We start from the raw sequence: 12075 nt of genomic DNA on the forward strand, positions 1-12075 counted from the left end.
GGCAGTTGCACCTTTACTTTCCCCCTCTGTGGTGTAGCAAGGGCACCAGACAGTGCCTCTCTTGGAGGGAGACATTTCTCTTTCTCCTTTCTGACCAGGGTATTTCCAGACTGCGCAGTCCCCTGACTATACTGATATCCCCCACAAAAGACAGGCTGCTTATGCAGACTTCTTTTGCCTTCTCTTTAGAGACAGTAGACAGCGTAATTGCCAGTTATCAGTTACCACACAGATCTTTATAAGCAAGCACATTTTACTCTTAAGGTAAAAGCATTACAGAGAAAATATACAGAAAACAATAAAAGAACCTATACGCATGCTAATAAGCTTACCGGAGATCACTCCAACAACAAGGCCTCTGACAGATCAGCAGAGCTTCAAACCCCTGCACAGGAGTTTTCCTGTAGCTTCAGGTTCGTAAGGTTCTTTGCTCAGAAGAAGAACCCTCATGACTCTGAGAGTTACTCAGTTATCTGGTTTGGGCCTTTGAAGAGACCGTGAATAGGTAATCAACTAAACAATGGTTTTCTGCTCAAGGTGCAGCTTCAAAAGGATGGATTTTGAGGTGGGTCATTTGCATTCCCTTGACCCCAGGTGTTTTCTAGGCAATCCACTTCATGCATATTGTCCCCAAAAGTCCTTTGAAGTCCCCAGTACTTCCCAGAAATTGCATGAATCCTGTGTTCCTCCATAAGAAGTTCTATATAGTCCACAATAGTACAGAAATATTTGCATTTTTAATACAATGGACTCTTCAAATACTTAAATCCATAAGGTTTGTCTGGGATATTGCAGGATATTGTCATATCTGTCACAGTAATAATCATACAGTGGTGACTATCATGGCTTCCTTATGCCGTGCCCATTAGAAGGCGCAGAACTGAGGTGTGCATCTCCGCTTCACTGAATAATCAGCTAAGTCTCTTTCTGGAGAGGGATTTAGTTTGTTCTTTGTGGGGTGACTACATTCTGGTGAGGTGAAGGAGATGCAAAATTCTCTGCAATGCTTCTTTCATCTCAAGTGTTCTTTATTGAGGGCAGGAGAAATGGAAAGGTCCCCTAAAGGCTCTGCGTTGGGAGTGTAAAATGCTATCATGTGCATTGCTCATCTAGGATGATGTTTGGCCATACTGGGAACTATTCAGTCTCCGAGGCTAAACTGATCTCCTTGTGTGCTGCTGATTCTCCTGAAGTCTTTGATAACACTGCACTAAACTACCCACCTTTAAATAACAGGGCAGTTACATTAGATCTTGTGTTGTAATTGTAGTCCTTCAGTCCTGCAACAGACAACATAGTTTTGTATAAGTGTATTTAATGGAAAGGTTAGCACACTGGGGTCTCTCATTGGTGTAGTGGGAGGCTTATCTACCTGTAGCAACTTACTGTAACCCATGGTATTATCGCTAAGCAAAAATCTGTGTGTATAGGGCAAAGAGCTATTTTAAACAAAAGGGGGCGGGGGGAAGGGAGATAAATCTAGCTGTCTCTTCCCCAAGAATAGTTTGTTCACTTCATTTGAATGTCTTCAGACATGCCCCTTTTTTCAATGATTTCTGCAGCCATCACTAAATCCAATTGATTGCCTGGAGGAAGTGGAGCGTTTGACGTCTGAGGTGCTGCTGCCTCTCCTTAGCCAGCCTGCCATGCACAGCATGTGGGATCTGCTCAGGTAAAACCACTCCAAGCCAGACTGCAGCTGCAGCTTGACAAGTCAGGTGCAGTCCCATTTCTGACCTGTTTGAGCAGGGAGAGGTGCAGTTGTGTGACTGAGAACGTTTCTTAAAAAAATAAAGAAACCCCCTAGCATGTGCCTCGAATATGTGAAAAGTATAGTTTTAAGAGCATTACAAAGTCCTACTCTGCTGAAAGTGCGGAGCTTAGCAATTCTGTGTCATGAGTGTGCCCTTGTGATCCATTAGTTTGGAAGGTGGGTGATGTGCAAACAGCCTTCTTAAACCAAATTCTACAGGTGAAGATTTATTTTAAAGGGACAAGAGAATGCTGAAGTGCTCACTTCCCACACACCAGAGATGTGTGAGGAGGCACTCAGAAAAATCCAGCATGTTTTCCAATTCCTGTTTTTTACGTAGGGCTGGCTTCCTCAGTCTTTGTGGGTAGGATTTTCTTTGACAATCTGGGTCACGCTTACCTATGGAAAAATGTTAGTCTGTTTGGGTATCTATGGCCCAGTAGTTCTGAATGCACAACATCAGATATCGGGTTTTGTGCTCTTTGTTCCTGGACTCTCTGAAGAGTTCAACATAAGATTGGAATCCATTAGAACCAGCATGTTACATTATTTGGTATTGAAGTACTGCCTAACAGCTCCAGTTAGGGCCCAATATTGCTAGGTATTGTACATGCATGCAATCCCTGGGATATTCCATTTGGCTACAGTTTATTGTATGGGTGTTTCTGAGATGTGGGATTCTATCTGCAACTTACTACCAAAGCTCTCAGTGAAATGAGTGCCCATGATCTGATCTGCATGTCTCTCTTCACACAGGCCATGCTCTGCTCTATGCAATCCCCTGTCCTGTTCCCCAGCACCAGAGTCTCTCCCCAGCATTGTATCTTTGAGTTGCACTGGAGGGAAACCCCTGATGAGTTTAGCTGGTTCCAAGTCACCCTTCCCCTTCCTCACTGCCCTCCTCTTCCTCATCAACAACGTCACCCATATCCACAAAGGGCTGGTCAGCAAGGTGAGTGTTGGCTTCTGGCTATGAATGCTGCATGAGTGATAGCCCAGCAAGGGGGTAGGAACTGCAGACATGATTCAAGGGTAATAGTGTTGGGTAACTTATGCTGAACAATAGTTTCGTTTTGCTGAAGAGAAAACAAAGTAGCAACTGGCGAGGAGTCCCCTCTCTATTCAGATCCTGTGAGACGACACCTCAAATACCGCGTTCAGTCGTGGGATCCTTGGTACCCGAAGGGCTTAGAGATTCTGGAAATAACTCAGCGAAAAAATGATCAAAGTGCTCAAAGGATTGATTTATAGGAAAAGATCAGAACAGATAAATATTTATAGTTCAGCTAAGTGATGGCTAAGGTGCGGGATATACCTGAACATTTGAAAAATCTAAATACCATGGAGTAGGAGTAGAGATTAATTCTTTTGGGTTGTCAAAGGAGATAAAACTGGAGTAATGGGAAGAAATTAAACAAAGAAACGCTAAGGATGGGTATCAAGAAAACCTTTCTGCCAGCTAAGCGACTACATTATGGAATAATCTCCTTAAAGAAGCAGAAGTGCATGGCCAGAGACATCTAAGTAGACTAAAGCACTGGAGAATATATTGTGTTGAGATTTACTCTGTATTAGCTCCCTGTGGATGAACTATGTGATCTAATAGGTTTCTTCTGACTCTGATTTCTGTGAATGAAAAGATAGTGGCAGTGAGTAAATTCAAATGCATGTAAGCAGGCAATGACAGAAACCCCTTTGTACTTTGCTGGAGAGAAAATGACTGATACAGGCCCTCCTCAAATCTGCTTTCTGGTCTTCTGCTAAAGTGACTTTGCTTGGAGCTGGGCAGCTGCATCCTCCTCATATAACAGAAGCCACGTAAACCATTGTGCTGATTTTCCCCATGTGCCACCTTTTGAAGCACTGTGGGATCTGGTACAGATGATTCTGGTGTTCACACTAGGAGGCCTGGTTGTGATTGCATGTATGCAAGGTAAAGAAATCAAAAGACTGGGAATCTCTGACGTAGAGCCTCTCACTGCAGTGGAGAGGAGGGAGGTTTCATCACATCATCTGAGTGCATATGAATACTCTTGTCTGAAGAAGCCTCTGTAGGGGATGAGGTGACACGGGAGAGTATTCTCTCCCTGAGTGGGTTGTTGTTAATGGTATTTGCCTCCATTTCTGGTTCTACAGTATACCTCTGTGCTAGACTTCAAAGGTCTGAAGGACTACCTGCTCCAGAGCTGGCCCACCAGACCTCCCTCCATAACCCCTTCATCTGCCTGGATCCTGCGGCATGAATACCATCTTCAGTACTTTGTGCTAGCATTGGCTCAGAAAATGGTAACCCCCAGCACCTCAATCATTCTTACCCCGACAGCTAGCCTCAGCCATGGCTCCCTTACCAGCTGACATACCAGGCAGGCAAATGATTCTTGAATCAGCTGGTCTTTGTCTTGTCTGACTGCCCAACTCACCTACTACCAAAACTATCATAATTTTCCTATTTCTTATACAGAGCCTTCAATCCCAAATCACTTTGCAGGCTGTAACTACAGGAATCCTTTCACCCACTATTGAAAGACAGCTGCTTCTGGACCTGAACACAGAGGCTGTTTTATTAATGTACAGAAACGCTACCTAAAGATTTAGGACAAAAAAGGAAGGAAAACTATCTCCATATGAAAATTGGCTGTTCCTGTGCTCTGACTCAACATCTAATATGCCTCTGGTCCAGTGATGCCCCCAGGCCAGCTAACTGCCCCTCTGACTCATTGTAACTGCCTCCTTGAGACATGCTGCAATGTTCTCATCTGTTGGGTTTTTGTTTCCTGTGCAGGCAGGCACTTGTCCGGATTACGCCCAGCATGCCTCGCTTCATCACTGTGTTGCCATGGCATTGTTAAGCCGTCTGTTGCCAGGGAGTGAGCATCTGGCTCATGAGCTCCTTTTGGGTCTCGCCTTTAATCCGGAATTCATTCCGTAAGCTTTGCATTTTTTTCCCTTAAGAAGCTCATTCCTTGCCTGTAGTTTGGGATATGGGAAATCTCTTGGAAAAGAAAGGAAAAAATGGATTTTTACATTAGATCGTAGTTACGATTTTCAGCCTTTATGGGTGTGACTACACTGCAATTAAAAACCCACAGCCCGTGCCAGCTGACTCTGGCTAAGGGGCTGTTGAATTGCAGTGTACATATTCAGGCTTGGGCTAGCACCCAACCTCTAGGTCAGGGCCGGCTCCAGGCACCAGCTTTCCAGCAGTCTGGTGCTTGGGGCGGCATTTAGAATGGGGGGACAGACCATGTCCCGCTGCGGCAATTCGGTGGCAGCTCTTCCCACTGTGGCTGCTTGCGGCGGTGGCAATTCGGCAGTGACTGCTTAGGGCGGCAAAATTGGTAGAGCCGCCCCTGCTCTAGGTGGGAAGGTCCCAGAGCTTGGGCTACAGCCCAAGCCCAGACGTCTACCCCATAGCTAAACAGCCCCTTAGCCTGAGCCCCAGGATCCCCAGTCAGCCGGCAGGGAGCAGCAACGGGTGTCTAACTGCAGTGTAGACATGTATGGCCTGAGTGAAAACAGACACCATAGTGCATTCCCCTGCAACATGACCTCCTGGTGAAGGCTGGAGGCATGACCTTCAGGTTTCTCTCCAGCACACTGGTAATGAGAGAGACATGATGGTTTGCTTTTCCCCTCCTGTTAGTGGCAGGTGTCCTTCCATCCCCATCTACTGGTCTCACCTTCCTGACAGCAACGAGGTACCAATGCCGAGTCAAGATTCGGTGAGATCTGTGAAGCAGATGGAAATCTTGCCCACTTCTGTTCTCTGCCCCCTATTGGAAGACCTCTTTAAATCTCCCTTTCACCGTTAATGTTTAGCTACCTGCACAATTTGCTCCAGTATTGTAAAGCTGAAGGTTTAAGAGGTAACCACAGATATTTTCTACTTCAAACTAGTGGAGACTGAGCATTATAGATGTGAGGCTTTCAGTGTTTGGCAATGGGGATAGTTGGGTCTTGTATTGCTTCTGAGTGTCTCCTTGTAGCTTGCCATGGAGCAATGGTACATCCCTGGAAGAGGCTGGATGAACCCACCATAAAAATACTTTGGACTTCTCCAGTTCTTTTCGTGTTCAAAGTGCTTTACAAACACTGTCTAATCCTCCACAACAGCCTTCCCAGTAGTCTCCATCGAACGTTTAAGGAAGCTGTAGTTGGAGTCAGTGACTGAGCTGAGATTAGGTCTTGGTGGGTTTGATTTTTCTGTCCTCTAGTCTAAGCACAAGAGCACATCTCTCTCTCAATCCCTTATCAAAGCCAGCTGCAAAACCAGCAGAGTGAGTATTGCCCTGTCAATGCAAATGGGGCTCCTGCAGTGTGTTTTTTCTCACATCAGTGCCCTGACAGCACTGCGTAGCCAAGCGTGTTATCTACCTACATAGATAACACCTGCTGGCACTTCATCCGGCACTGCAAGTTTCCAAAGATCATTGCTTCCTTTAAGAGTAGCAAGAACTCTACCGGTGTGTATGTTTCTTTATGGCAATGGGTTGTGCTCTTGCCAGCTGAGGGCGTGTGATCTTCCTCACAGCAGCGACCTGCCAGTGGCATCTGGGATGCTAGAGGCGTCATGTCATTCTAGCTGGGAGCCATAGATGGGTTCAGTGATGCTGGGTACTCATTGTTCCTGACGTTGGAAAGGAAATATAGAGGCGCACAGTTTGATTTTGTGTGTGCACGGGCAGGGGTTAAGTACCAATATTTGGTTTCAGAGTAGCAGCCGTGTTAGTCTGTATCTGCAAAAAGAACAGGAGTACTTGTGGCACCTTAGAGACTAACAAATGTATTAGAGCATAAGCTTGTAGCCAACGAAAGCTTATGCTCTAATAAATTTGTTAGTCGCTAAGGTGCCACAAGTACTCCTGTACCAATATTTGTTATGTTTGTCTTTATTTTACAGAGAAGGGAAAACTGGAGGGCCAGAAGCGGCCGATTTCTCCGATATCCTACATCTGGGCACAAGCACAAAGCTGGCACAGCCTGGCTTAGTGGCAGCAGGTTTCCCTAAACCCCGCCGCGGTGTGTTGCTGGGAGAATCATACCAGCATCTCCCTTTCATTCGGGCCTGTTATCTCTCTCTGTTTGTTCATTTGGAGCCTGCTCTTGCCCGTTCCCAGGTAGCCTACCAACGACGGACTTACCTCGTGCAATCATTGCTGCTTCCTGAAGTCAAAGGGCCCATCCTACCTTCTGACTGGCCGTTCTTTCCTCTTATCAGCCTCTATAACAAAGTGACCGGTGCAGAGACACGGGGGGCTGTACTGAACTCTCTTCCACCTGATCTAGTGAACACTGTGACCCGGAATCTGCAGTGGGTCCTGCTCCTGGAAACGTGGCGTGCCAGAGTACTTCAGAACATCTCAGCTGCTGCCAAACTGGCACGGCTTATGTGTGTGTTCCTCACAGGTGGCGACCTGTTCCGGGAAGGACCTGTTTATTGCTACACAGCTGCCCTTCTCGCTCTCTATTGCCAACCCAAGGTCCTGGACTCCCTGGAATTGGATGCTCCTCTGCCTGGCTTGGCATCATTCCATGACCTCTATATAAGTGTCCTGGAGCAGTTTGAAGGCGTCTCCTTCGGTGACCCCCTTTTTGGAGTCTTTGTTCTCCTCCCTTTACAGAGGCGGTTCAGCGTTCAGCTGCGGCTGGCAGTTTTCGGGGAGCATGTGAGCACCTTGAGAGCCCTGGGAGTGCCACTCAAACAGGTAACCTCTAGGCACACTACTCGGCAGTCACTTTATTCCCCAAACTGGGATATTGTCACCATCATTATTCTTCCCTTTCTGCAGTGGGCATTCTAGCTGTCTCTTTCCTGTGTGGCAGTTATACATTCTTGTTGGCAAGTTCTTTATTCCTGCTGAAGAAATCCAATATGTCGAACATAAAATGTCACACGGACTGACATAGGAGATATTCCTTCAGTTCAGGGCTATTGTAGCAGTTGCCGGTAATGCCTGCTGTAGTCAAGGTCCTTGGTACTCTCTGCAAACTGAACCTAACCTCAAGGTGGGAGGAGATGGTGGAGGGGCAGTTCCTGGATTCTGTGGCACTCTGTTGCTGGAGTGTTGGAAATTCTGCAGCAGCTTCAGTTAAATAACCAAATCAGAGGTGTTTACTGAATTCAGTGGGAAACTGAATAATACATCCTGCATAGAAGGTTGTATTAATTAATACAGTACAAGCTGTATTAATTTCAGTGTATTTTACACTCTCCCCATATCTTTGGTATATTACGTGACAACTCCGCTTCTATGATTAAGTTTATTGAGGGCCACTGGAGATTCTAGCCACTAGGTAAGGATTGTTTGGGGCTTACAGCAATGGGGAGGAGCTGGAAAGGTGTTAGGATTGTGGGCTGAGCACATTCGCTGGTACTTTTAATAAAATGATTAGGAGCGTAATAGTAACATGCTGGCATTTAAGTTGTCATCCATTTTAAATGGAGGCTTTAATTCTGGAGCATAATGCTATGGTGTGGTGTGGATTCCACAGTCACAAAACCATGGAATACAGGGGCTTCTGACTAGCGAAGGTTACAGAAAAATTTCAATTTTTATCCCTCATTTTCACACGCTCATACATTTATGGAACACTAAATATTTAGGTTGATATTTTCCATGCTTTGTCACTGCTCAAAATTAATTTTGTTTTGGAACATTTGAACAAAATCCCTCCTTTTTTTAAGAAATAGGAGATTGGTGGAAAAAATACTTTAAACAAGGGGAAAAATTCCAGTTACACTGTTGCTACAACAAAGACTGAAGTTTGAAACTTGGCACGGACATCCTTTTGTCAGTGAGGACTGTTGCCTTTACTTGATTTGAAAAGTAATTGGAATTGATTTAACAGAGATGATCCTCCTAACACTGCATACTTGAGGAAAATCAGCTGAAAATTATATTTTTGAAAACCCTAGGAAGTTAGGTCAAAAAGCTTTGTTAATGCTTTTTTAAGGTGGACAGTTAAGTCAGGAAATGCAAAGGTGAAGCTTCCAATGGTCATGTAGACTCGGCCCCATTGTCTGCTTGCCCCTGTCTGGTTAGATGCATATATCAATGTATTAATCTCACTGCCACATTAGCGGGCTGCAGTGATACTAGAGTGACTCTCCTTCATAACTTGAATGTGCTTCACCTGCCAACTCCTCACTGTTTCATTCACTACCCACGAGCAGAAAGGCAACCAAAATTTTGTGTCCAATAGAATGTTCTTCAATGTAGCAGACAAAGGTATAACATGATCCAATAGGTAGAACTTGAAGCTAGATGAATTCACCCTGGATATAAAGGGTACATTTTTAACGGTGAAGGTAATTAACCATGGAAACAACTGGAATTGTGCTGGATTCGCCATCCCTGGCAATTTTAAAATCAAGATTGGATGTTTTTCTAAAAGATCTGCTCTAGGAATTATTTTGGGGAAGTTCTGTGGCCTGTTTTGTACACAAGGTCAGACTAGATGATGACAATGGTCCTTTCTCTTCTTGGAATCTGTGACTATTTTGTCTGTCAGCAGAGGAGGTATTTGAGGACACTGCAGAGGAGCTTGTCCTGTCGGTCAGTGACACAAACCCTTCGGGAAGGGTGATGGTGCTCTTTTTGGCTTTGTTGCAGTTTCCTGTGCCGCTGGAGCGGTACACCTCACCTCCTGAGGACAACCTGAACCTCTTGAGACAATATTTCCGAACACTGGTCACAGGTGTGCTGCGTCATACCTGGTGCCCCGTTCTTTATGCTGTGGCTGTGGCTCATGTGAATAGCTTCATTTTCTCTCAGGATAGCACAACACAGGTATGTCCTGGATTATCTTGGGGTTCAGCTACAGGGCTAGGAGCTGTGCAGTCCATGTTCCTGGTCCCTTGCTCTAAGCACTAGATTGCTCCTCTCCATTATATAATGCCTGAGGCCTGAGAGTTGAAATGCCAAGAGGCAAGAGTAGAGTTTCAGCTGTGGCAATTTGAGAGCGACCCTATTGACCCAACTGCCTCCAAAATCTTCCTCACTTGGGGAGGAAGAAGGGGGGTGGGGGTCACCGCTACTGCATATTCAACTGTTCTGCTCTAGAACCAATTGCTGTCTGATGCAGTGTAACAATAGGCAGAACTCCCTCAGGAGTCCTGTGCCATCTGAAGGAAAAATATGAACACGTCAGGCATTGCTGCGTTGAGCTGAGCATCTCTGTTTTCCTCCCAGGAGGCTGATACTGCTCGGAAAAGCATGCTGCGGAAGACCTGGCTGTTGGTGGATGAGGTAGGCTCCTTGGTACCCAGCTGTTGTACTCGGAGCAGAATTATACTGGTGTTGAATCATCATTGATTCAGCTTTGGCTATTGGACTCCCCATTTATCCATCCTTGGTAGATTAAATATGAGTCACTGCTGTCTTGAGCAAGTGAAAATTTAGTGACAGTATTTTGGCTTCTGATGCCTAAACCTGAGCTCTGACAGCACTATACTGGCCTCCCTACAAATGAATGAATGGCATAGATGATTTTTGGGAGTGAGATGGGTTTCCTGTTCTCTCATTCCATGAAAGCGGCTTGAGCACTAGTGTATCTGGATACCTCAAGATCTGGGGGGAGGTTCCATTCTAGCTCAGCCATGAGCAGGGTACCAGCATGGATTTTCATGGCCCACTCTCCTCTGCTAACCTTCTAAACTAGACTTTAAAAAAAAAAAAAAGTATAAAATAAGTTCACATGTTCTTCTGCCTTCCCAGAAGTCCTCTTTTCAAAGAAACCAAACCTCTTCCTTCTCAACCCAACTTGTCATGAAGCACCATGCCAGTTTGTGGTGTTGTATTTTTTATTACGCAAATGATAAATATATGCATTGTTAGTACCCATTGTCTAAGGTGGGCTCCCTGCTTCTCAGTCAGACCCCTTCTCTGACTGCTGATGAAAGCAAGGACATGGGGTGAGCATGGTGGTTGTATGCAAATGGGGTCACCTCAGGCAAATAGAGCATAGAGGAAGGAAGTGAATCTTCCTCAGAGACAGCTAACACCCCACAGATTTTTCTCTTGTGTTGGGTGTGGGGTAGTAGTAACATCTGGGATTCCAGCTGTGGTGAGTGGGTAGAATTTTAGATTCTCACTTGCTCCCACCACACTTAGTGGCTGCTTCTTTCTTTAGGTATTGAAAAAGCACCTTCTCTACTACAAAGTGCCCAACCCAGAGAGCCCGATGGGTATCGACCTTTATGAGCAGCTCCCTCCCATTCGACTGAAGTACCTGCAAATGGTGACCAAGAAAGAGCCCAAGGAGAACATGCAGATGTCAGACCCAGAGTGAAGCATCTCAGCGACAGAAGGACTGAGAGCTGGGAAAGCTCATTTTAGACAAGCTGATGAAAAAATTTAAGTGAACTCCATGGGGTGCAATGTTGCCTGGGCATCCTTGCCATATTGGCAAAGGGAAAGGCAAATAAATCCTTTCAGCACTGTGGCACATCACATGGCTTCTGTGGGTGTGGGTGATCTGTATATAGCCTAAGTGTGTCTAGTGCTGGAACATCCTTTTGGATTTTCTCGGACTTCCTGCTGCTTGAGACTGGAGAGTGCGACGGAAACATGCCTGTGTAATGGAATGTGAGTGCAGACTGATTTAAAAATTAAATGAAGTGAAATAAAGTTCAGTCCTTTCTGATGGAAGTCTGATTTTCTTAATGTGATTTCCATGGCCATCCCCACTTTCTGAATTCTAGCCTCTCCCTCGCTTTTCTGGATCCTGAGCTTTGCAGGGTTTTTTCTATACACTGGCAATGTGAGGGAAGGAAGAAGCTGGTTCTGTGGACGTGTCCTTTTCTCCAGCAGTCTCTCTCAGAAAGTGCTGCATGCAGTCAGTAAGCCACCCAGTTGCACTGTGTCAAACCTCTAAGGAAACTATGCTAGAAACCCGGGCTCCGCGCAGATCCTTCCATGGTGCTCTCTTGAATGGGCTACGAGACTAGCCTCCCTGTCCTAATCCTGTATTTTAACCTTAGCTACTGGGGCTAGCAGTGTAGTGACAAAAATAACTGAGCCCACTGCCAGGCACAGCACTTACTACCATGAGCAGTCACACTGGAGTCCATGCTTTCTGCTCTGAACAATCCACTCCCTTGCAGGCAACTCACTCATTTTGTGTAGGCCGCTGATCTGCTGTCAGATGGTAATGACTTTGTAACTTGTTGCCAGCCTGGACTGAATTTGAACTAGTGACCTATAAATGAAAGGTTGTGCATCTCTCTTCCCAGTCCCAACGTCCCCAGAAGGGTAAAAATCTCAGATTCTCCTGCAGCACTTTCCTTTTCTTTTATTTCAAGCAGGGTCTGGGCAGTGCTA

At 45.6% G+C, this 12075-nt stretch overlaps 1 protein-coding gene across 7 annotated transcripts in view; it reads left to right on the forward strand.

The window, feature by feature from the left end:
* RPAP1 (RNA polymerase II associated protein 1) overlaps positions 1–11403 on the forward strand; it is a 53731-nt gene extending 42328 nt beyond the window's left edge. For 6 of the 7 annotated variants that reach the window (XM_073348699.1, XM_073348701.1, XM_073348703.1 and 3 more), the window contains 8 exons: positions 1563–1672; positions 2510–2705; positions 3890–4039; positions 4536–4678; positions 6654–7458; positions 9367–9543; positions 9946–10002; positions 10886–11403. In XM_073348699.1, the coding sequence (XP_073204800.1) occupies positions 1563–1672; positions 2510–2705; positions 3890–4039; positions 4536–4678; positions 6654–7458; positions 9367–9543; positions 9946–10002; positions 10886–11044 (1797 nt within the window). In that variant the 3' untranslated portion in view covers positions 11045–11403. The remainder of the gene's footprint in view (positions 1–1562; positions 1673–2509; positions 2706–3889; positions 4040–4535; positions 4679–6653; positions 7459–9366; positions 9544–9945; positions 10003–10885) is intronic. The other variant, XM_073348704.1, reaches the window with a different exon arrangement.
* The last annotated feature ends 672 nt before the right edge of the window (positions 11404–12075 follow it).

Source organism: Lepidochelys kempii, chromosome 6 (assembly GCF_965140285.1).
Source record: "Lepidochelys kempii isolate rLepKem1 chromosome 6, rLepKem1.hap1, whole genome shotgun sequence".
Lineage (NCBI taxonomy): Eukaryota > Metazoa > Chordata > Testudines > Cheloniidae > Lepidochelys > Lepidochelys kempii.